This window comes from Notamacropus eugenii, chromosome 4, assembly GCF_028372415.1.
Source record: "Notamacropus eugenii isolate mMacEug1 chromosome 4, mMacEug1.pri_v2, whole genome shotgun sequence".
Lineage (NCBI taxonomy): Eukaryota > Metazoa > Chordata > Mammalia > Diprotodontia > Macropodidae > Notamacropus > Notamacropus eugenii.
The window spans coordinates 234512971-234538332 of record NC_092875.1 but is presented as its reverse complement, the minus strand read 5'-3'; the positions used below and the strand labels follow the sequence as shown (position 1 = coordinate 234538332).

General features: G+C 38.2%; 1 protein-coding gene across 1 annotated transcript in view; it reads left to right on the top strand.

Moving 5' to 3' along the window:
* Nucleotides 1-587: 587 nt before the first annotated feature.
* The window catches only part of MTCL1 (microtubule crosslinking factor 1), a 179451-nt gene continuing 154676 nt past the window's right edge, over nucleotides 588-25362 (top strand). The window contains 2 exon segments of the mRNA XM_072604251.1: nucleotides 588-1864; nucleotides 25016-25240. Of these exon segments, the coding sequence (XP_072460352.1) occupies nucleotides 677-1864; nucleotides 25016-25240 (1413 nt within the window). The 5' untranslated portion in view covers nucleotides 588-676.

The window sequence follows — 25362 nt, the reverse complement described above, 5'->3', positions numbered from 1 at the left end:
GAAAGAAATAGATGCTGTGCTGCTGCAAAATAACTTAAGCCTCAGTCAGCGTCAGCTTGATTGGGGAGAGGTAAGAGAAAGAGTGAGGGAAAGCGAGCGAGGAAAAGCGAAAAAGAGGGAGAGAGAAGGGGGGGAAAGGAGAGAAGAGAGAGAGAGAGAGAGAGAGAGGGAGAGAGAGAGAGAGAGGGAGAGAGAGAGAGAGAGAGAGAGAGAGAGAGAGAGAGAGAGAGAGAGAGAGAGAGAGAGAGAGAGAGAGAGAGAGAGAGAGAGAGAGAGAGAGGAGGGGGGAGCAGGCGGAGAGGGAGGCAGACGTCGGAGAGCTCCTCTGGGGGCATCTCACCCGAGCAGACCAGAGCTTAGAGAGAACCGAGGCTAGCGAGGAGCTGGAGAGTTTGGAGGGCGGGTGGGAGGGGGTGTCGCAGCCTGGACTGGGGGCGCGGGGGGGGTGGGAGGCTGAGCGAGAAACAGAAGTGATGAAAAAGCAAGCAGGAGGGTTGGAAGCTGCTGCTGCTACTGCGCTGTACCGAGAAGAGGACGAGGAGGTGGAGGACTGCTGCTCCTGCCTCTGCCCCTGATGCGTTTCGTCGGGGATTCGGAGGCTGCAAGCGCTTGACATTCCCTTGCTACTGCGGTCCGAGCTGCTTCTGTCCCGGTCCCTCCGCCTCCCATAGGGATTATGGAGACCGTGAATGGCACGGGAGGCAGCGGCGGTAGCGGAGGCACTGACGTGAAGCAGCCACCGCATGGCCAACACCATCCTCGCCACCACCACCACCACCCCTTGGCGGAGAAGAAGCGGCTGCACCGCACCCCCTCGCCCGCCAGACCCTTCCTGAAGGACCTTCACTCTCGGGCTCCGGGTCCAACCCCTGCCTCCTCTTCTTCCACCTCTAGACCTCCGGCGACCGCTCCGTCAGCCCCCAAATCCCCGAGTCTCTCGGGCAAGGCGCATTCTAGTCCATCTCAGGCGCCGCCGTCCCCGGGGCTCCAAGCCACCCAGAGCCGCCTCTCCCGACGCAGTGGGGGCGGCCAACTGGGAGCTAAGGACAAGGGGGTGGGAGCCGGCAACAAGCAGGGGGGCAATGCCAAATCCTCCCCCTGCAACAAGAAGGCAGCCCGGACATCGACCGGAGAACAGCCGTCGAAGGCCGGAAAGCAACAGCCCCAGCCTCAGCCGCCACTCACAGGTGGGGAACAGGGGACCGCTTCTGCTAAAGGCCGTAAAGGCAAGCGAGGTTCTGGGCCCCAAGGGACTCCAGCCCAGACTCCAGCCCCTGCCTCGGCTCCCGTTGTCTGCTCCTTGACCAGCCCAAGCCACTCAGCCCCCACTGCCCAAGTCCCCAACTTCTCTGGTTCCCTGGCTCTGGGCTCCCGCATCAGCCACACAGACAGTAGCTCGGACCTGTCAGATTGCGCCTCTGAGCCCCTGTCTGACGAACAACGCCTGATCCCGACAGCCAGCAGCGACGCTGAGTCGGGCACCGGCTCCAGCGATCGGGAGCCGCGAGGAGCCCCTACCCCGAATCCCAGCGGGAAAGCGGGACCTCCTTGCAGCCCCGAGCCCCTTGGACCTCACTGCCCTTCTTGTGCCTCCCCCGGGAACGGGGGCGGTAGGGCCAGTCCTTCAGTGGTCCCCCCTGGTCTGCTGGGGCCTGGCGTGGGGGAGGATGCTGCGGGGCGAACCCAGCCGAAATCGACCTCCGGGAAGGGCGGCCCGGGAGAAGATGGAAAGGGGAGGCCTGGCAGCGGCGGTACCAACCAGGCATCCAGCCCGTGTGAGCTGCAGCAGCTGGTGCTAGCGGAGGAGGAGGAGGAGCTGCTGCGGGAGATGGAGGAACTGCGCTCAGAGAACGACTATCTCAAGGTGAGAGGGGCGGAGGGGAGCAAGGCTAAGCTGTAGGTAGGTGGGAGCCGGGAGCTTGTTGATCACATCAGTGGCACTCCGGGCTCCTCCCTCCCAGCCCGCGCTGCTTGGTGCAGGAGGGGCAGACTGGCTCCCACCGCTCAATTTAAAAGGCTCTGATGATTCTTCCTCCCCTCTTCTCCTTTCTTTTCCCGCCCCTACACATCCTAATACTTAACTTGGGCAGAAAACTCTGGAAGGAGGGAGTGGTGGGAGCTCGGGACTGGGTAAATGGGATTTGCTCTTGGCAGGTTCTCCAAATCTTTTGGTTTCTCTTATTCCTGGCCTTCTGCTTCATGCTAATGCAGCTTCACACCCTGGGCAGTCCTCGTAAATTAAAGAGCAGCAAAATCTCTGCAGGCCCTCATTTCTCCCTGGTTTAAAAAAAAAAGAGGAAAAAAAATTCGCATTCACATTCTAGCGATGGGCGGGGGGGGGGGGGGGGGGGGAAGTGGGGGATGGGGAGGTGGGGGAGGGAATACATATTTGTGTTCCTGAAAGTAATTGCGGATTAGACGTAAAACCACTTGTATGGTTTAGCATTTCCATGAAGAGGAGACTTGCAGACCAAGGATCGGACTTCAATGTAGATACGAGCTGTATCTGTCATTTTATTAGTAGGTGAAGAAACTGTCTCCCTAGGCATGTCTGCACTTTTCCTGCAATCCACAGTCTTAGAGAGCTGCCTAGAGCACTGAGAGATTAGGTGACTCGCCTAGAGTTACACAGCCAATATGAGTTAATGGAGAGGCTTGCATTCAGGTCTTTCTATCAACTAGGACAGCATCCTATCCACTAAGCTGCAGAATCCCCCATCATTAAAGGAACACTCTGCTCTGAGCTGGAACAAGGATGACCACACTGAAAGGAAGGGATGCAAGACCAGGACCAGTGGTGGTGTTTTTAACTAGACAAACTGTTTAAGGAGGCCTGGAAGCCTTTAGTATAACACAAACTGTGAGACAGTTGGATTTAGTTGGTGTGTAGTTATCAGAGGAACCCCAAAGTTGTGTTTTCCTTTTATCTGCCAAGAGAAGCTTTTGTTTTCTGTTACACACAAACACTGCACTGTCCAGGGAATAGCCATTTCCATCTGCCCTCAGCTGCTGTATCTTTAATTTCCCTCCTGTATTGTCTGAAAATAGGAACTGCATAACAATAGTCCCACAGTTACCCTGTATAATGGCTTATAGTTTGTCTCTTTGGCTTTTCTCTGAAGCTGTTAGGGCCAGGCATGCAGAAAGGAATATCTAAATAACAGTAACTGATAACATGGGATATTTGCATAACCAGCTTGTCTGAACGCTATTTAGATAGTAAAAAGATGGAAAAGAGGAAATAAAGATTTTATTAATATGGTCTTTTTTGTCAGTTACTCTGGGCCTTCAATTTCTATTACCAAGAGCAGAAATAAATACTATGATCTTAATATATAATTTTCCCAATCTGAAAATGATTATCCTACCCCCATCCCATCTATAGACATTCAATTAATTTTCCCCCCTTAGTAGCAGTGATTGCCTTGCACTGATTCATCCACATTCTCTGGAGCTGTCTTATAAACAGGGATGTACATTTTCAAGACAGCTTATATGGTAGTTGTAGTGGCTGGAGAGAATGTTTCAGTCTAAACAAAAACAGAGTGGAATCATGATGAACTGGAAAGACTACAGAAATGGGGATCAGAAGACCTGGTTTTTCATCCTAATTCTCCCATCAACTGGATATGTGACCATAAATAAATCACATAATCTCTCAGGGCTTCAGGTCCCAGACTAAAAGAATCTCTATGATCCCTTCCAAGTCCCTAGGCTATTAATTAACTTGTCCATACATGTACTAAATCTACCAAAATGGACCTTTTAGCAGGTGCTTTAACCAACTGAGTTAAATAATAATAATCTTCATTAATATTAATGAGGAAAAAAAGGAGTAATATGCAAAGTGGGACTCTGAGAGCTTAGGGGGAGAAGTGTTTAAAGGGAAGTTAAATGATTAATTAAAAAATAGATGCCTTTTAGTATTGGCCAGAGGGTTAAGTTCAAAATGTAACAAAAAGAATAAAGATATTATGTCAGCCTAATATATATATATACTGAACTTTCTTCCTTCTAAAAATATTCTCAGAATTGTTGAGCCCTAAAGTACACAATTATGAGAAAATTCATTTTCTTTTTAAAAAGCTACTCCCAATCAGTTTCCTATCATTTCAGGATTCATTATTGGGTATTTATTTTTGTGTCTTACTTTGGACATCTTTTCTCTGGTAACTTTTGGTATAGTCAATTCTGCCATGAATGCAGTATAGCCATTCATTTCTAGGTTGTCTGGTCTTGTCCAGGGACAAGCGCTAAGACTATTCTCTTGGGAACATATTGATTTAAAAAAATTTTTTTTAGTTACTTGAACTACTTCCAGCACCAACTTTCCTTAGGGGCTTTTGTTTTTTTTTTTCTGCTTGGCTAGCTTATAATGAACACTCTAGGCAGGATGTGTGCAAACAGCAGGCCAGATCCCAGAGGAAATGGTTAATTTGTTGAAAATGATGTACTCTCTAAGGTATATTCCAGGACCAGCCATGACCATCCATATGACCTATTTCCCTTCATCCTCTCTGAATAGAAAGGAAGATGTAGGGGTTGGCAATCTGGAAGAGTTGGTTGTGAAATGAGAACAATAATATTTCATGTGCTTTTTGGTTAGAATTTTTTTTTGTTAATTCAAAAGAAGAAAAAAAAGCTAAATTTAGGGAGAAAACAGGGCCTTGGGAAATTTTCTGAAGGTTGCTGAGTACCTTCTCTACATTGTCCCCCATATAGAAAACTATCATTTTTCAGGTATTCTACACTGTTGTCCATTGTGAGGCTGGTTCACAAATAGTATCTGTCTATTAACACATTTCATAGCAAGAGTCCTGTCTCCCAAGAACAAGTTATGTGACCTTAGGCAAGTCAATGGGCCATAATTTCCCCAGCTATAAGATTGGGGAGTGGTGAGGCTAGATGACATCTTACATACCTTCTACCCCTAACATGCTATAATTCTGAGATTTTAATAGAATTCTTGGCCAATTATTTTTGTTTCTTGGCCTAGTTAGGCCTGGATATCCAGGGGAGAAAAGAGTCTATAAAGTATTGCTTTCTTTTTTAAGGTAGGTCCTGCTGTTGCCATTTCTATGAAACTATCACAATGGACAACTAAAATGACTAAAAACTCATCAAGTAAAAGAAGGAAGTCTTATTGCGTCAATAAGTCCAAATGCAAGACAATTAAAAAAAACCATTTCAGCCAGCTCTAATTTTAAAGTGACAAATGTGCTTGTGTGCACTAAGTCCCTGAAGTTTTTCTGGATTGGGTTGTTCTTGATCCAAGAAAGGAAATCCTCTGTCTCTAAATAGGGGAGGAAAGCTTATCAAAGTCTATATCCTATGGGTAATAATAATAATAGATAATATTTATATGGTGACTACTATGTGCCAGGCACTCTGCTAAGTTTTACAAATATTATCTTGAGCCTCACAACAGAATAAGGCTTAGGAAGGTTCAGTGCTTATTACATACATTAACATGCTAACTAGTGCTTTACTTTCTCATCTCCTTTTCATGGTAGCTTAAGCACTTTGTGTTGATGAGCATGTCTAAGAAGAGCTGCCAATGGTACTGCACCATGTGTTTCCACCAACAACCCTTTCAAAGAATGCCCTTTAACAGTGTAGTGGAGTTTTTTGTTTGGTTATTTGTTGTTTTGTTTTGTCCTTGCTAGGGATTGACACTGGTTTATCTAGGGTAAATGTGTTGTAGCCATAATAGTGGATAAAGTTGGAGTTAGGGGGAAAAAATCTTTTCTTAAGGGACTCTGCTTTATACAGTAATTCCAGATGTAGCCGCCAGGACCTCCATAAGATGTAGGTCCGCAGAAAGCTATCTTATGTTTGAGGCATTGTCATTCTCCATCCATTCAAAACCTCAAACCCCAACTTGTTTACTTCTATTAAGCCAGTCACACACACATATGTGCATTTATATGCACTTATACACACACATTTCAAACAAAAGGTGTTGAGTCAAAGTTAGTGACAAAAATATTTGCCCATCCCACAAAATAGTATTTGAAGGGGTATTCTGCCACATAAATTGCCCCAACCATAGTGGGAGAGGGGACATTCCATGAGGACCACCTCATTCTGCAGATCTGGTACTGTTTATGTTCTTCATCATCATAGGAACAGAGATTTACAACTAGAAGCGATCTGAGAGGTCATTGAATCCAATTTCTTCATTTTGAGATGAGGAAAATGAGGCAGAGAAAAAGTTAACTGACATGTCCAGAGTCACAGTTAATTTCAAAGGCAGAATTTGAATCCATTCATGTCTTCTTGTCCCCAAGTCCAGCGCTGTAGCAATTTGGTAGGCTGCCTCATGTTATCATAATGCTTTCTAATGGGTTTTTTTCCAGAGTTGTTCTTTGCTAGGTTGTCTTTGCAGAGCCACTTCTGGATTCTGCTACCATCTTTTGCATTTTCTGATGGTGTAGGAGCAGTCATGTGCAGTTAAAAAAAAAGTGCTGGACATGGAGTTTAGAGGATGCCTGATTTAAATTCTGGTTCTGTCATTTAATGGAGCAGCTAGCTAGAAGATGCAGTGGCTAGAATGGTGAGCCTAGAGTCAGGAAGACTCATCTTCCTGAGTTCAAATCTAGCCTCAGATATTTACTAGTGGTGTGACCCTGGGCAAGTCACTTAACCCTGTGTGCCTCAGTTCCTCATCTGTAAACTGAGCTAGACAAGGAAATAGCAAACTACTCTACTATCTTTGGTGAGCAAATCCCAAAAGGGGTCAGGAAGATTCAGATGTGACTGTAAAACAACAGATCTGTTACTTAATGTTTTTATAACTTTGGGCAAGTCAACTAACCTGTCTGAGTCTTGGTTTTCACATTTATGAACTGAGAGTTGGACTACATCAGGGGTTCTTCACTTGGGGTTTATAGACCCAATTTCACAGGTTCTGTGAACTTGGATGGGAGAAATTTTGCACATCACTAACCTCTGGCTGAAATTTAGCATTTCCTTGCATTTTGAATGTGGACATCAAACTTTATTCTGAGAAGGGGTTTGTAGGCTTCATTAGACTATTAAAGGGGTCTATGATGCACAAAAAAAAGGGTAAGAACCTCTGGACTAGATGTTCTCCAAGAGCCTTCTGTATCTCTCTATAATTCACATCCCTGTCCCTCTTACCTACCCCCAGCTTTTAAGCTTATAGCCCTAGGCTATCTTTGCTCTTTTGTGATGCAGGTACAGCCAACTCCAGGTATCCTTGAATTATTTATTGTTTTCAATTTTTTTTCCTGCTGTCTTCTGTTTCTTATGTCATCGTAGTTATCCATAAAGTATCTCTCCCTCTTCTTCTCCCAGAGAGCTATCTCATATAACAAATAGTATTTTTAAAGAGGAAAAAATTAGCACAATTGCTTGATACATTGAAAAAAGTCTGAAAACTTGAGTATTAGTGGATCCCCCACCTCCTCTAATAGATGGGTTGGGGGTGTTCTCATATTTCTTGTCCCGTTTGATTTCTATAATTCGGTTACATTCACTTTTGATTTTTTGGTGTGTGGCTGTTCTTTCCATTTACATTGCAATTATTGTATGTATTGTTTCCATGTCTCCACTTTCTTCATTCTGCATCAGTTCATGCAGATCTTTCTATGCTTCTCTGTATTCATCAAATACATAATTTCTAGAGCACAGTCTATTCCATTACATTCATGTACTATAATTTGTTTAGCCATTCCCCAATCAATGGGCATCTACTTTGTTTTATATTTTTTGCTATCATAAAAAGCACTGCTTTAAATATTTTGGTGCACATGGGAACTTTCTTTTTATTGATGGCTTCGTCAGGGTATAAACTCAGTAATAAAATCCCTAGCTTGAAGAGAATAGACATTTTAATCACTATGTTTGCATTACTCCAAATTACTTCTCAAAGTAATTTTACCATTTAACAGCTCCACCAACAATGTATTAGTGTGACTATCATTCCATACCTCCTCAGCCATCGAGGGTATGAAGTGAAACCTCAGGGTTGTTTTGATTTGCATTTCTTTTTTATTAGTGATTTAGACTTAATGTGTTCTCTTATGTGATTGTGAATACTCTACAATTCTCTTTTTAAAAACTTCATACTCTTCGACCACTTACTTATAGGGGAATGACAGTGTGTGTGTGTGTGTGTGTGTGTGTGTGTGTGTCTGGGGGGGGGGGGTTGTTTAGCTTGGATACCATACCTTTGTCAGAAAAATTTTACATAAAGATTTTTCTCCCACCTTTGACCACTTCCCTTCTTATCCTAATTGCATTAATTTTCTCTGTGTAGAAGCTTTTCAGTTTCATGTAATCAAAGTTCTCTCTTCTGTCTTTTGTAATTAACTCTGTCTCTTCTTTGGTTAAGAATACAGCTTCTACCCATGGTTATGAGAAGTATATTATATGCTTCTCTTCTCATTTTTTATAGTATTATCTTTAATATTAAGGTTGTGTATCCATTTAGAATGTATTATAGAATATGGTATAAAGATGCTGGTCTAAGCCTAATTTCCACCAGATTGCTTTCCAGTTTTCCCAGCAGTTTTTATCAAATATAAAAAGCTTTTTCCTAGGTAATTTATGTTTTCTACTTAATCAAACAATGGGTTATTAACTTCCATCATTTCTGATCCTGTCTTGTCTAGTTTGTTACACTGATCTATCTCTATTTTTTAACCAGTACCAGATGGTTGTGATGACTGCTGCTTTATAATATAGTTTGAGGTCTGAAAGTGTATTTCCCCTTCATCCCTATTTCTTTTCATCTTTTTCCTTGATGTTCTAGATCATTTGTTTTTCCAAATGAATTGTCATTTTATCAAGTTCTAGAAAATATCCCCTTGGTAATCCGATTGGTAGAACATTAAAAGTGTAAAATAACTGGTAATATTGTCATTTTTATAATACTGGCATGGCCTAGCCATGAGCAATGAATATTCTTCCAGCTATTTAAGTTATTCTTTAATTCTTTAAGGAACACTTTGTAATTGAATCATTATGTCTTTTATGTGCTTGAGTAGGTCAATTCCCCGGATATTTTATGCATTTCATAGTTATTTAGAATGGGATTTTCCTTTCTATTATTGCCTTTAGTCATTTTAAGCAGTTTTGGAACTCTTATGACTATCTAGGAGTGTCTCAGACTAAACTTTGAAAGTGAGAAAATTCCTTTTAATATCTTTTTACTTCCTTGATGATAATCATGGTCTAAACAAATCACTGGAGCCAGGAGAAAAAGACTGCAAGGAGCTGGTGACCTTTTTCCTGCTTCTGCCTCCCTCTCCCCTAACACCAAATCACTGAATCTCTTACACATTGTGTGCTTCGTTCTATTTCACAGCTTCTGTTTTCTTATGATAGTCTTTAAATTAAGTACTTCTAGGCTTCAGCCAAAGAGGGCCTTGACAGTGACTGTGGAGGGTTCTCAGATCCCTAATGGTTACAACTACAGTTGTGCAGACAGGAGTTCAAAAGCTCCATATAGTTTAGAGAAGAGACACTGCCAGGGAAACATGTGCCTGTATAATGCAGTATTTTTAAAATAACTCTCTCTCTCCTCTTAATTCACTGACTCTTCCCTCCCCCTTTCATTTTGCAAAGTGCAAGTTACTTCTGATTCTTTTCTGACAGCTTCTCTTTCCATACCTAATCTGTATTAGTCATGTGAAAGAATAGATGTAATAATCCGAGGAGGCAAAATCATGTTGATCACTGGAAACTCACCGAGTTCATCAGCTGTTGGAGTGAAATATCAGTTTGGTAAACAATGGTAGCAGGTCCATAGGCCTTGTTAGCCACAGCTGTGACCCGGCTCCAAACACTTCCATTGTCCAGTGGGAAATGAAGTGGATTATTTGTATATTACAAGAGACAATAGTTTCTGTCTGAAGCTCTCAGTAGAATGCATTATTGTAACATTAGCCAGATGACTATTCTTACTGTCTAGATTGTCTATTTAAAGAAAGCTTATTGAAATAGAAAAAAAATGATTTAAAGTCATGTAATCTAGACAAAATTTTTAATAAAAGTAAAAAAATATACTGCACAAGAAAAACTAGGGATTTGTTATTTGTTTAAAATTTATAAAAGGGTAATTACCTTATTATAGATTTTCATAAATATTAAAAATACATACATTTTCATTCAGGGTTTTCTCCAATACCAAATGCAGCATTAGTTTGAGATCCATAGTAAGGTTTGGTTTGTAATGAAGAAGGAGGAAGATGGCTTGACAGCTCAACGCTTGCGTGATAAAAGAATTTCTTTTGTAGGATAAAAAATATTCTTTTAAAATCAGATTAACCTCTCAACTAGGTAATAGATAGCATCTATGTACGTGATAGAAGTGACACTGATAATTTAATATATGTGGAATTGGATATATTTTCCTTAGTAATTACTGCATAGACAAAAATGACATTTTTTACAATCTCAAAATTGTTTGATAGATACAACTTTATACTCAGTTCCATTAAGATGCAGATGAGAGGTATCTTTAAGTTTTATTAGAGTTCATTAGAGAGTTCTATATAAATAGTTCTACACCAAAATGTGTTATCAGGACATTGTTGTAACATTAGCATCCTAGTATTTTTTTTAAAACAATTATCATTATGATCTTATATACTATTGATGGTCAAGCCTTCTATATTGTTACCACTAATATTTATAATTCTTTCTATAACCTTTCTAAATGATCCTTTGTAGTAGCTTATTTCATCCTATTAAGGGAATTTAAAAATACAAGGAATCATTATTTTTGTCCTAGTTCTAAAAAATGACCTATGTTAAGAATAAGATTTGACACTGCAATGGTCTCTCCCCTTTTTGGTAGCTCAAATATTATTTGCAATTTAAGTGGAAGAACTATAGCTTGATCTACTGTCATCTTGAAGACGTATATGTAACTCATTTCTTTAAGCATCTAAGTAAGAGTTTCAGGTCATCCTGAGTTGGTAGTCCAACTAAGAAAAGAGGATGTTAACCCTTCTTTTCTTTGACAAAATTAGAATTTTTAAGACATTTGAGCAGCAGATAATTTCAGGCATTTGATGACTTGAGTCCCTTTACAGTCAAGCTTTGTAGAAACAAAATATGTGTGTGCTTCTTTCATGCACACACACATATATACACACACGCTCATATGCATATATGTATTATTTCTAAGTGTTGATTCATGTTTTCTATATACATTTTTTATTGTTAAACTAAATTGATTTCTATTTTTTTCCCTTTCATTTCCCCCCACCCCAACTGAGGAAAAAAATAAAGAAAAACAAAACCCTTATTACAAATATACATAATCAAGCAAAATAAATTCCTATGCTGGCCATGTCCAAATAATATATGTCCCTTTCTGCACTCTGGCCATCACCTCTCTTTGAGGAGGTGTTCTGCATAGTTTACTATGCATAGTTAACTGTCATTGAAGACCTTGTCTTTAGTGAGATTGTCTTTAAATGGGAACTTGGCTGAAAGAGCTACCTAACCCTTTGGGCAAAGTCTTATCTATTTCTATTCAGCATTCAGATCCATAGAGAGCATCTGATAATTCCTATGCTGGCTTTCTACCATTTCACTCCATACAAATTATAGGATGGAAGTGGTGTGTCTAGGTAGGAATTCATGCATATAAAACCTAGGAGTATTTTGTGCCTTACAAGTTCAGCATGAGGCCAGGCATGGTATGGCTACCAAAAAAAGCTAATGCAATTCTAGTCCTCATTAATAGAATCATTATTTTCAGAACAAGGGAGATGACAGACTGCCCTGATCAGACCATATTTGAATTGTTATGTTTAGTTCTGGGTCCATGGGCAAGCTAGGGGCAGTCAGGGTAATGGGGGCTTGGAGCCCAGGCTATACAAGGATTGGTTGAGGGAACTGGGAATGTTTAGCCAGGGGAAGATATAGTAGACATTAGAGAGGCACTGTCATAGAGTAGAAAGAACACTAGATTTGAAGTCTGAGGACCTGGGTTTGAATTCTGACTGTGCTACTTACTGCTTGTACAATCTTTTATACTGTACTAGAATAATTTTGCCTCTCTGGGACCTCACTTTTTCATATGCAAAATGAGGGGAGGGTTTGGACTAAAGCTGGGGTGGGGAACCTGCAGCCTAGAGACCACATGTGGCCTTCTAGGTCCTTGAGTGCAGCCTTTTGACTGAGTCTAAGTTTTACAGAACAAATCTTTTTATTAAGGGGATTTGTTCTGTGAAGTTCAGATTCAGTCAAAGGGTGGCACTTGAGGATTTAGAGGGCCACATGTGGCCTCAAGGCCCTAGGTTCCCCACCCCTGGGTTAAATGGTCTCTAAGATTCCTTTTAGCTCTAAGCTATGATCCTATGACATAATAGCTATCCTCAAGTATTTGAATAAGTGGGGGAGGATCAGAGCTTAATGAAGAAGTGGGGGATGATAGCCTGCTATGATCCTATGACATAATAGCTATTCTCAAGTATTTGTAGTACTTTTACTAGGGAGAAAAATGATGCTTGTTGTCTGGATCCATAGAATGGCTGGTGGCCTTGGCAAAAGAGCAAATTAAGGTAAATTAAGTTAAATTAAGGTGACTCTCCCAACAATTAGAGTATCTAAAAATACAACAGGCTGCCCCCAGAGATAGTGAGTTCCCTTCCCTAGAGTCCTGTAAGCAAAAGCTCTATCTATCATCACTTACAGAGGAGATGGGATCCTGGACAGGTGACGTTAGCTCTATTATCTGTAGATATTATATTATCTATTATAGATATTACTTATATTATATATATATTATATTATCTATATGTAGATATCTATTATCTATTATCTGTAAGACAGGAATAATGATAGCACCTATCCACCAAGGTTGTTGAGAAGATCAAATGAATTAGCATGGAAAGTATTTCCCAAATCTTAAAGTGCTGTATCATTTTTAGATATTATTATTGTTATTGGGATTGATGATGATGATGACGATGTTGGACCAGGTGCCCTTGAGGTCCTGTCCAGCTTTGAGATTTGTTTTCAGAGCCCAGAGCTTCCTTGTTTTGATTAGCTGGAAAAAACTACAAGAATGACAGAAAGTGAAAGCACCAGCTTTTAGCATGAGCAGTCAGTGGCTATCATCCCCACTTCTTCATTAAGCTCTTGTCCTCCCCCACTTATTCATTAAAGCTCTATTTTGAGGCAGATCGCAGAGATTGTTTTCTGTTTGTCCAATGTGCTCTTTTGAATAGCCAAAGTCTCCATTCCTCTGAAAGATCTTGGAGATACTTTTTGCCCACAATTTAAACTCTATTACCCCAAGTATGGTAACATATATAAATATATATGTATGTATGTATATATATATATAAATGTTATTGATATGATTATATATAGCATATATAATGTTATAGATATGATTTTATATATACAATATTTTTAGGAAAACATTTTCCTAAACATAAGACTTAAATGGAAAAATATCCAGTGGTGGGTCAAGACATGATAATAGAGCCCTAAATTTGTTCTTCCATTGACAGGAAACCAGCGGCCATAAGGCCATATGTGAACATGTAGGTGCTCAAATGCAGTCCTTTGAATCCAAACTTCACAGAACAAATCCCCTTAATAAAAGGATTTGTTCTGTAAAACTTGGTCTAGTCAAAAGACCTCACTTGAGGACCTAGAAGGCCACAAATGTCCTCAAGGCTGCAGGTTGCCTACTCCTGCACTATGCATTATTACCTGGATCAACAAATACACATTTATTAAGCACTTACTCTGGTACCTGGCATTGTGCTAGTCATTGAGGGGTTACAAAGACATAAATTAAAATAGTCCTTGCCCTGAAGAAGCTAATATTCTATGGGAGGAAACAACTATACACATGTAAGAATATACAAAGTATGAGCAAAGTAATTTTTAGGGGGAGATACTAGCCACTGTGATGAATTGGCATGCTGTCTTGAATGAATGAATAATCTTAATTAATTTCAAATTTTATGAAATACAGAAGTAAAAAAAAACTTTGAATTTGTTTGAGGAAGTTCAGAGATTTGAAACAAAGACTCACATATAATAAGTATGATGTAATGGAAAGGAACGAAGAGACCTGAGTTGAAATCTTGGTGCTGTTGATCAGGAGCCCTGTGTGACTGTGGGCAAATTGCAGTCTTTCTGAACCTCATTTTCTCATCTGTGTGATGATGGGGAAGATTGTTTCCTACATCCCTAAGTTATTGTAAACTCTTTTAATGTATAAAGTGCTACCTTAGTGAGATTTGTTGGGATACAGGTATCTCAGTTTTACAAATTGTTTTTCCTAGAAGGTTGGTAGTGCAAGTATTGTTATGCTTTTTAAGGAATATTTCTTTAGAAGAACTACCTACTACAAGTATTGTCACTCACTCAGAAAATATTTCCATGTTCTACTAAAATGCTTTTGTTAGTTCTCTTCAGTATTCTTACAAAAATAGAATAATGCTAAAATTATAGGGAAAACTTGGATTAGTTTTTGTGAGACATTTAAGCTTTTCAGATGAGAACTTGAAATATTTAGTTCATAAACAGCAAGGACTAACTTTTGTCAGTCAAGCCCAGAGCTTCCTACACAATGATTTTGACAAAAGATCAACAATCACTGTGGTTGAAGATTAACTCATTTTCATCTTTAAGGTTTATGTGTCCTTAGTAGATATTGGAGTACTTAGCAAAGAATAAAGCACTGAGCACAGCATCTGGCACATAGTAGGTGCTACATAAATTAGTGATTTATTAATTATTATATTAATGTCAAGGAAGTCATCTTTCATTATTATGTAAAGTCTATAAAGACTCTTGGAAACAAAGAAGGAAAAATTTTATTAATTTAATTGTTTAGGAAATGGTAAAGTTTTTAAAAAAAACATCTCTTGGATGTTTTTTTTTGACTGTAGATTCCATTTCAAATAATAGTCAACTAGGTTGGTCATTCTGTGTGATGCAGTAATTGGAGTAATGTAGAGGAAGAAAGCTATCACTTTGGAGATGTTTTCTATAGAGAAAATGATGACAATGTTGAACATAGGTCAAATGGAGAACTGTCTACAACCCATAAACCTTTATTCCCAACAAGCTATAAGTCATTCTGTAGTTTTTGGTTTTGTTTTGTTTTGTTGTCTGTGAGAATTGTCAGTGTATCTTTTGGACTGAATGCTAAGCAAATTTCAAAAATGCTTTAGTAGAATTTGGTAATGTCACTGAGGTACAAAACCTCACTGAAGAAAATAACTCCTTAAAAATTAGAATTAGTCAAGTAAAAACTGTGATGTCCATGAGACATCAAGAAACAATAAAACAAAATCAAGAGACTAGTGAAATAAAGGAAAATGTAAAATATTTCATCAGAAAGAAAGGAGGCTCTAGTTTAGGGGAAAAATTCTCCTGTCTATTATCTGGGTTTTTGATTGAATGTAGGATTAACAATAAATAGCGAGAATCATAGTACAGTAGAGCAGTAATATAAACATTTATTATTTAATGTAGTTAAATTTATGTAAGAATTTTTCTCTCAAGATTCATCAATGATATACAGATGAATTGAATGGGAATGGCAGTTTTTTGTGCTCTGGAGGCTTCTTAATCACAACTAATTTTACTGTGCAAAGAACAGGTTTGTTACTGTTTCCTTAGTCTTCTTCCTTCCAAAGCTTTTCTTAGTTCACCCAGTAAATTTGATATCCCAGCTAACATTTTTTCTAATACCTTAGTAGAATTTATTTTGGTAGTATTGGAATGTTTTTGCATGGAGTTGAAAAGAGTAGTTTGGAATTAGGACAACGAAAGGCAGTAAGGAAATAGTGATGTATTTATGTCCTGATTTGTTGTTTTTGATTGGTATCTGAAATTTCATACCTGAAGGGAACTCCACTACTGGAACTCCTTCCACAGACAGAGAATTATAATTCTTGTATATACGAATACATATATCTTAGCCTGGGATGCTGAGAGTTTAAGTGACTTGCCTATAATCATACTACCAGTATGCATTATAGATGGAACTTGAAATCACATCTTTAGAGATAGAGCCAAGATGGCAGAGTGAAATGAACACTTCTTATGAGCTCTCCCAACTCAACTAAAGAATTTTTTAAACACTCATCAAACCAAGTTCTGATCTGGATGACAAAAAAAAGTCACCATGACTCAGCCCAGGATAATTTAAGAGGACAAAAAGAAAGGTATGCAGACACTGAAGCAAGGATTGGCCAGGAGTTCATCATGACAAAAGTAGTACTGGCTATGGGACTTGAAGGAAGTGACAACAGAAACAATAGTGTTTCCAGAAGTGCTAAACACCTATGTACAGCAAGGGGACTAAACACTTTGTTAGAAAGATATGATATGCTAGCATCTGGCATAGGACCAGATGCCATTTGGTGGGTCATTTGTCTATTACATAGTTCTGGGTCACAGTTTCAAGGCAGAGAAGAAGTGGTTATAGTCTGTGGTCACAATGGAACTGAGATCCTACTGAAAAGAGCTTCCAAAATTAAAAAATTCTAGCAATACTATAGCCAAATTCTATAGCTATTCAAATACTATGGAGCTACACTCAGGATAACATAAAATATAGCAGCTACCATTACACAGAAGAAGAGGACTTGGGATATTATATTCCATAAAGTAAAGGAGTTAGGATCACAACCAAGAGTAATCTACTCAAATACTGAGTAAAGTCCTACACAGGAAAAAAAGGTTATTTAATGAAATAGAGGACTTTCAAGCATTCCTAATGAAAAGACAAGAGCTGAATAGAAAATTCAACATTCAGACAGAAAACTCAAGAGAAGCATAAAAAGTTAAACATGAATGAAAAGTCATAGACTTAATAAGGTTAAATTATTTATATTCCTATATGGGAAGGTATGAATGGGTGGAGGTGCAATTAGTTGATAGAACACTGAACTTGGAATCAGAGACACATCTTCATGAGTTCGAATCCAGCCTCAGATACCTACTAGTTTTGTGACCCTGACAAGTCACTTAACCCTGGTTGCCTCAGTTTCCTCATCTGCAAAATGAGAATGAGAAAGAAATGGCAAACCACTCTAGTATCTTTGCCAAGGAAATCCCAAATAGGGTCACAAACAGTCAGACATGACTGAAATGACACAACCACAAAATGGGAAGATGATACCTGTTATTCCTAACTTTATCATTATTAGGGTAGTTAGATAGAATCTACATAGACAGGGGTTTAGGTATGAGTCTGTTATGTTGAGATCATCTCAAAAAAAAAAAGAAGATGAGAAAGAAAGGTTCACTGGGAGAATGGAGGAAGGGAGAAGAAAATTGAGAAAAATTATCTCATATAAAAGAGGTGCAAACAGGAAAGAGTTTTTATAATGGGAGAGAAAATGGGGAATCTGAACTGGTTCAAAGATGGAATAATATGTACATATATATACACACATAAAAATAAACATACATACATGCATGCATGCATGCATATATGTATATATACATATATGCACACAGAGTTGGGCATAAAAATTCATCTCACCCAACAGGAATTAGGAAGGGAAGGCCTAAGAGAAAGAAGTTGGTAAGAGGAGGGATAGTTTAGGGAAGGTAGTGATCAAAAGCTAAATAAATTTTTGAAGAGAGGACAAGGTAAGAAAAAGAAGGATAAATAGAAGAGGAACTAACAATTATAACTGTGAATAAAAATGGATGAAATCACCCATAAAATGAAAGCAGGTAGAAGATAAACTAGAAACCAGAATCCAACAATAAATTGTTTACAAGAGACACACTTGAAAAAGCAAGACATAGAGTTAAAATCAGGAACTGGAGCAGAATCTATCATGCTTCAGCTGAAGTGAAAAAATCAGGAGTAGCAATTATGATCAGATAAAACAAAAACAAAAATAGACCTAAATAAAAGAGATATTCAGGGATACTGCATTTTACTAAAAGGCTCTACAGAAATGAAGTAATATCAGTACTAAACTTATATACACCAAATTACATAACATTCAAATTCTTGAAGGAAAAGTTAAAAGAGTTATAGGAAAAAATAGAGTAAAACTATGCTAGCGTGAGGACTCAATTTTCCTCTCTCAGATTTAAATAAATCTAACCATAAAATAAAGAAGTTAAGGAGATCAATAGAATTTTAGAAAAGGTAAATATGGTATACCTTTAGAGAGTGCTGAATGAGAATAGAAGGAAGTATACCTCTTTTTCAGCTGTTTATGGTACCTTCACAAACACTGACCAACTTAGAGCATAAAAGCTCACAGACAAATGCACAAAAGCAGAAATATTTAATGCATCCCTTTCAAAGAACAACGCAATGAAATTACATTCAATAAAGGGCTATGGAAGCATAGATTTAAAATTAATTGGAAACTAAATAACCTAATTCTAAAGAATGAGAAAAAGAACAAATCAAAGAAGCAATTAATATTTTCATTAAAGAGAAAAGCAACAATGAGGCAACTCACCAAAATTTGTGGGATGCAGCCAGCCAAAGCAGTACTTGGCAAAAGTTTTATATCTTTAAATGCTTATATGAGAGAGAAAGAGAGAGAGAGAGAGACAGAGAGAGAGACAGAGAGACAGAGAGACAGAGAGACAGAGAGAGACAGAGACAGAGACAGAGAGACAGAGAGAAGATCAATGATTTGGGTAAACAACAAAAAAACTAGAGAAAGAACAAATTACAAAATTCCCAACTAAACACCAAAGTAGAACTCCTGATCCTCAAAATAGAAAGTTAAAGAAACAAGCAAACAAGCATTGAACTAATAAATAAAACTAGGAGCTGATTATATGGAAAAAAATATAATTTTTAATTTTAAAACTTGATTTTAAAAAATAAAGAAGAAAACCAAATTGCCGGTACTGAATATGATGAAAAGGGCAAATACTGCATGAATGAAAGTAAGATTAAGAGCTTATTAATATTAATAGCTTATTAAGAGCTATTTTGCCCAATTATATGTCAATAAAATGACAATCTAAATTAAATGGATAAACATTTACAAAAATATAAATTACCTAGATTTCATAGAAAAGGACTCAGAATACTTAAAATAACCTTACCTTAGAAAAAGAAATTGAACAAATCATAAATGAACTCCATAAGAAAAATCCTCAGGACCAGATAGATTTACAGGTGACTTCTACCAAACACTTAAAAACAATTAATTTCAATATTATATGTTATTTAAAAAATAAGTAAAGGGTCTTGCGAAATGTCTTCTATGACACAAATATCGTTTTGACACCTGTCCTAGAAAGAGGAAAAAACAGAGAAAGAAAACTATAGACTAATGATTACAGCAATACATCACAAAGTTCATACATTCTGACCAAATGGGATTTATACCAGAAATGCAGAATTAGTTCAATATTAGAAAAACTATAAGCATAATTGACTATATAAATTTAAAAAGGAACAAGAACCATGTAATAATAGATGTAGGAAAAGCTTTTGATAAAATACAATATCCATTTCTATTTTAAAAAAAAAACACTAGAAAGTATAGGAATAAATGGAGCTTTTCTTTTTCTTTTCCTTTTTCTTTTTTTTTAAATTTAGTCAGTTGTTTTAATACTAATTGCTTTTATATCACTTTGTAACATGTCCAGTTTTTCTTCCCATCTCTCCCCTCCCCCATCCCCTAATACCTTACATTCTAATTACCCCTTCCCTCAATGTGCCCTCCCTTCTATCACACCTCACCCCTCCCTTATCTCCATCTTCTCTCTTTTCTTGTAGGGCAAGATAAATTTCTATACCCCATAGCCTGTGTTTCTTATTTCCTAGTTATATTCAATAATAATTCTCAACATTCGTTTCTAATACTTTGAATTCCAACTTCTCTCCCTTCCTACCTCCCTACCCATCCCCACTGAGAAGACAAGCAATTCAATACAGACTATATATGTGTCGTTTTGCAAAAGACTTCCATAATAATCATGTTATGTAATACTAAGTATATTGCCCTCTATCCTATTCTATCCCACTCTTTTTTTTCTATTCTCTCATTTGACCTTGTCCCTTCCCAAAAGTGTTTATTTCCAGTTACTCCCTTCTCCCATTTGCCCTCCCTTCTATCATTCCCCTCACCCCACTTGTCACCTACTCCCCTACTTTCTTGTAGTGTAAGATAGATGTATGTTATTTCTTCCTTAAGCCATATGTGCAGAGAGTAGCTTCACTTTTCCCCTCTCCCTTTCTCCCTTTTCTTCTCCATTGAAATTTCTCCCTTTCTCCTCCTAGTATTTTCCTCCCTCACCCCTTAATTTTTATTTTAATTTGCTTTTTTTTGTGGATATCATCTCTTCTGATTCAACACAGCCTGTACTCTGTGTGTGTGTGTGTGTGTGTATGTGCAATCCTTCCACCTACCCAAATACTGAGAAAAGTCTCCAGAGTTATAAATATTTTCTTTCCATGTAGGAATGTAAACAGTTCAACACTGGAAAGTCTTTTATGATTTCTCTTTCCTGTTTACCTTTTCATGTTTCTCTTGATTCTTGTGTTTGAAAGTCAGATTTTCTCTTCAGTTCTGGTCTTTTTATCATGAATGCATGAAAGTCCTCTATATCATTGAATGACCATTTATTCCCTTGAAGTATTATACTCAGTTTTGCTTGGTAGGTGATTCTTGGTTTTAATCCCAGTTCCTTTGATTTCTGGAATATCTATTCCAAATCCTATGATCCCTTAATGTTGAAGCCGCCAGATCCTATGTTATCCTGATTGTATTTCCACAATACTTGAATTGTTTCTTTCTAGCTGCTTGCAGTATTTTCTCCTTGACCTAGGAACTCTGAAATTTGGCCACAATATTCCTAGGAGTTTCTCTCTTCAGGTCTCTTTCAGGAGGTGATTGGTGGATTCCTTCAATATTTTTTTTTTTTGCCTTCTGGTTCTAGAATATCAGCACAGTTTTCCTTGATAATTTCATGGAAGATAATGTCTAGGCTCTTTTTTTGATCATGACTTTCAGGTAGTCCCATAATTTTTAAATTGTCTCTCCTGGATCTATTTTCCAGGTCAGTTGTTTTTCCAATGAGATGTTTCACGTTATCTTCTATTTTTTCAAATTTTTGGTTTTGTTTACTAACTGCTTGGTTTAACTCATAGTCATTCATTTCCCTGAACTCAATTCTCTCTTTCAACGAATTATTTTGTTCAGTGAGCTTTTGAACCTTCACTTCCATTTGGCTAGTTCTGCTTTTTAAAACCTCCTTCTCCTCATTGGCTTTTTGGACCTCTTTTTCCAGTTGAGTTAGCCTCTTTTTAAAAGTGTTATTTTCCTCAGCATTTTTTTGGTTCTCCTCTAGCAAGCTGTTAACTCACTTTTCAAGCTCTTCTATTGCCTGAGCCCAGTTTAAGTTCCCTTTGGAGGCACTGGAGGCAGGGGCCTTGACTTCCTGTGACAGTATGCCTTGTTCTTCCTCATCTGAAAAGATGGGAAGAGACACCTGTTCCCCAAGAAAGCAACCTTCTATAGTCTTATTTTTTTTCCCTTTTTTGGGCATTTTTCTAGCCAGTTACTTGATTTCTGAATCCTTTGTCAAGAGGATGATCTGCCATGTTCAAGGCTGAGATTCGACTCATCTGCTTGATTCCCCAGGGCTTTGGGTGGGGGCAGGGCCATCACTCAGTATTGAGGTTTAGATCAGCTGCTCCTTACCACCAGAGGCTTTAAGCTGAGCTGGACAATGGACCCAGGTTGCTTCCTGGCCACGGTAGATGCCAGCAGTTTGCTACTGTGACCTCTGCCATTGCCTGCGTCTATTGCTGGAGGAACCTTGTTCCCTCTTGCCCAGCTGGGAAAGCCCTCCCACACTGACCTTTAGAGCTTTTTTGTCACTTGTGGGTTGAGGTATCTGGGACCCTCCCTGCTGGGAACTCTGCCCTGGAGGTCTATTCAGGTCCTGTTCCTCCCAGGGCTGCATGGCCAGGGCTGGGCTCCACTATGCTCAGTGTCCTGTGAGATAGACCTTTCCTGTTGGCCTTCCAGGTTACCTTTGACTAGAAACCTTTTTTGCTTTGTTGTTCTATGGCTTCTGCTGCTCTAGAATTTGTTAAGAGTCATTTTTCACAGGTATTTTGTGGGCTGTGGGGAAGCACTAGAGTATACGCATCTTTCTACTCCACCATCTTGGCCTGGAGCTTTTCTTAAAATGATAAGTGGTATCTGTCTAACGAGCATTATTTGTAATGAGATAAGCTAGAAACCTTATTGTAAGATCACAATGAGGCAAGAATGTCCATTATTATTCAATATTGTACTAGAAATGTTAGCAATCATAATGACAAGAAAAATAAATCAAAGGAAAAAGAATAGGCAATGAAGAATCAAAGCTATCACTCTGCAGTTGATATGATGTAGAAAAACCAAGAGTAAATGAAAGTAGTTGGAACAATTAACTGCTTTAGAAAATTTGCAGGATATAAAACAAACCTGCAAAAATAAACAGCATATAAATGTTTTTATTATATACGTACACACACACAGGCACGCACATACACATATCCACTAAAATCCAGTAGAAAGAGACAGAAATCCCATTTAGATTAACTGCATACAGTATAGAATACTTGAGAGTCTACCTGCCAAGATAAACACAGGAATTATATAAACACAATTACAAGGCACTTTTCACACAAATAAAGAAAATCTACACAGTAAGAGAAATATTATTCCTCATGGGTTGAATGAGACAGTATAATAAAAAATAAAAATGACAATACTACCTAAATTAATTTACCTACTCAATGCTGTACTACTCAGACAACCAAAGAATTATTTTGTAGTACTAGAAAAAATAAGAACAAAATTCATCTGGTAGAACAAAAGGCCAAGAATATCAAGAGTATCAGTCAAAAATAACAACAACATTGGAAGAAGGTAACCTATAAGTACCAGATCTCACACTATCCTGAAGGGTAGTAATCATCAGAACAATCTGATACTGGATAAGAAATACAGTGGTGGATGAATGGCATATATTAGGCACACAATATACAGAAGTAAATGACCATAGTAAACTAATGTGTTATAAATCTTAAGATCCAAGATATTGGAACAAGAACTCATTATTTGACTAAATCTGCCAGGAAAATTGGAATACAATCTGGCAGAAGCTTAATGTAGACCACCAACTTTTCACACTATATACACCAAGATTAAGTAAACCATGTTACATGATTTAGTGATAAAGGGTGAAATCATAAGCAAATTAGGAAAGTAGGAGGGAGGGGAATTATCTGTTAGATCTATGGATAAAGGGGAGAATTTATGACCCGAACAAGACATAGAGAAGATCATAGGAGGTAAAATGGATAATTTTCATTACATTAAATTTAAAAAGGTTTGCCAAAAAAAAAGACCAGTTCAGCCAAAATTAGAAGGAAATCAGGAAACTTGGAAGGGGGTGTTGTTACAGCACTTTTCTCTGAAGAAGATCTCATTTCTCAAATATCTAGGAAACTGAGACAAATTTACAAAAATAAAATTCATTCTCTGTTTGACAAAGGGTTAAGGTACACAAACATGCCATTTTCAGAAGTAAAAGCTTTAAATAACTATTTGAAAAAATGTTCAAAATTACTAAAAATTGAAGAAATACAAACTAAAACTCTGAGTTACCATTGCATACCCATCAGATTGTTTAAGATGACAGAAAAAGAAAATGATAAATGCTGGTGGAAAAATAGGTATACTAATGCACTGCCATTGGTGGAGGTATGGACAAGTTTAACTGTTCTTGAGAAAAATTTGGAACTATACCCAAAGAGCTTTAAAATTATGCATATCCTTTAACCTAATGATACCACTACTAGGTTTGTACTTGGAGAGCTCAAAGAAAAGGGAAAAGGAACCATGCATACAAAAATGTTTATAGCAGCTCTTTTTGTTATGGCAAAGAATTGGAAACTGAGGGATGCCCATCAATTGGGAAATGACTGAATAAGCTGTGCCTATGATTGTGATGGAACACTATTGGGCTATACAAAAAAATGACAAGCAGGATGGTTTCAGAAAATTTTGGGAAGATTTATATGAACTGATACAAAGTAAAGTGAGCAGAACCAGGAGAATACTGTACATAGTGACAGTGATATTGTAATGGTGATCAGCTGTGAAAGATTTAGCTTCTCTGATCAATATAATGATTCACAACTATTCCAAAGGATTCATGATGAAAAATGCTGTCCACCTCCAGAGAGAGAACAAATGAACTCTGAGTGTAGATTGAAGCATATTTTCTTTCACTTTATTTTTCTTGCTTTCCCCGCCTCCATCCCTCACATCATGGTTAATGTGGAGGGGGAAAAAAGAACCACATCTTCTTCTCCAAAGATAGCCCTTTATCTCCTATGGCAGCTGCCATACCAAGTGACTAAGTCTTTTTTATGTATATGGATTATCCATCTATAGTAAAGCTTCACGGTAGTAGGTATGGATGAGAAATGAAATAGAGGAGGTCAATAGCCCTCCAGGAGCTTATATTTTATGTGGGAGAAACATTACATTACCAAAAAAAAATTGTCCTCTTAATAATCCAAATAATCCTGATATGGAATTGTTGGTGTCTTGTCTGAAAGCTGAGATGCATGTTTTGAAGTAGAAATTTATATACGTTTAAATGTATGTTGTGGTTCTAACAGTAACAAACAATTAAATTAAGGTTGTAGACCAAAGAACTTTCATTTCAATTGTGCTTACAGAAGCTCAAGAGTTGCTGTGGAATCCATTCCAGAATCTAGCACCTGTAATAATTATCTACTCTTTAATGTCTGGGGTTGTAAGGCTAGACCAAGGCTTTTAAGGACATCACTTTGGAAGGCAAATCCCAAAGGCTCCTCTTATCATAGCAGAATCCAATAAAACATCAGTTAGGATAACTTTGTGCATTCAAAGTTAATTCTTAAGTGTGCTGGTTTTTGTATTTGTAGGCCTGTAAAACTGGGTGGGTTTTTTGTTTTATTTTGTTTTGGACGAAATAGGCTTGTAAATCTGCTTGGTTTGGGTTTGTACAGGATGAACTGGATGAACTCCGTGCAGAAATGGAAGAGATGCGGGATAGCTATTTAGAAGAAGATGTTTACCAACTGCAGGAACTCAGACGAGAACTGGACCGTGCTAATAAAAACTGCCGTATCCTACAGTACCGTCTCAGGAAAGCTGAACAGAAAAGCCTGAAGGTTGCTCAGACTGGTCAGGTGGATGGAGAACTTATCAGAAGTCTGGAGCAAGATTTAAAGGTGTGTGATCAATGGAACTCAAGCACGCCTTCCTGACAAAAGCTGTTTTTGTTGTCGTTGGGTTGTATGTGTGTGTGTGTGTGTGTGTGTGTGTTTTTTTGTCTTTGTTGTGGATAGAATCT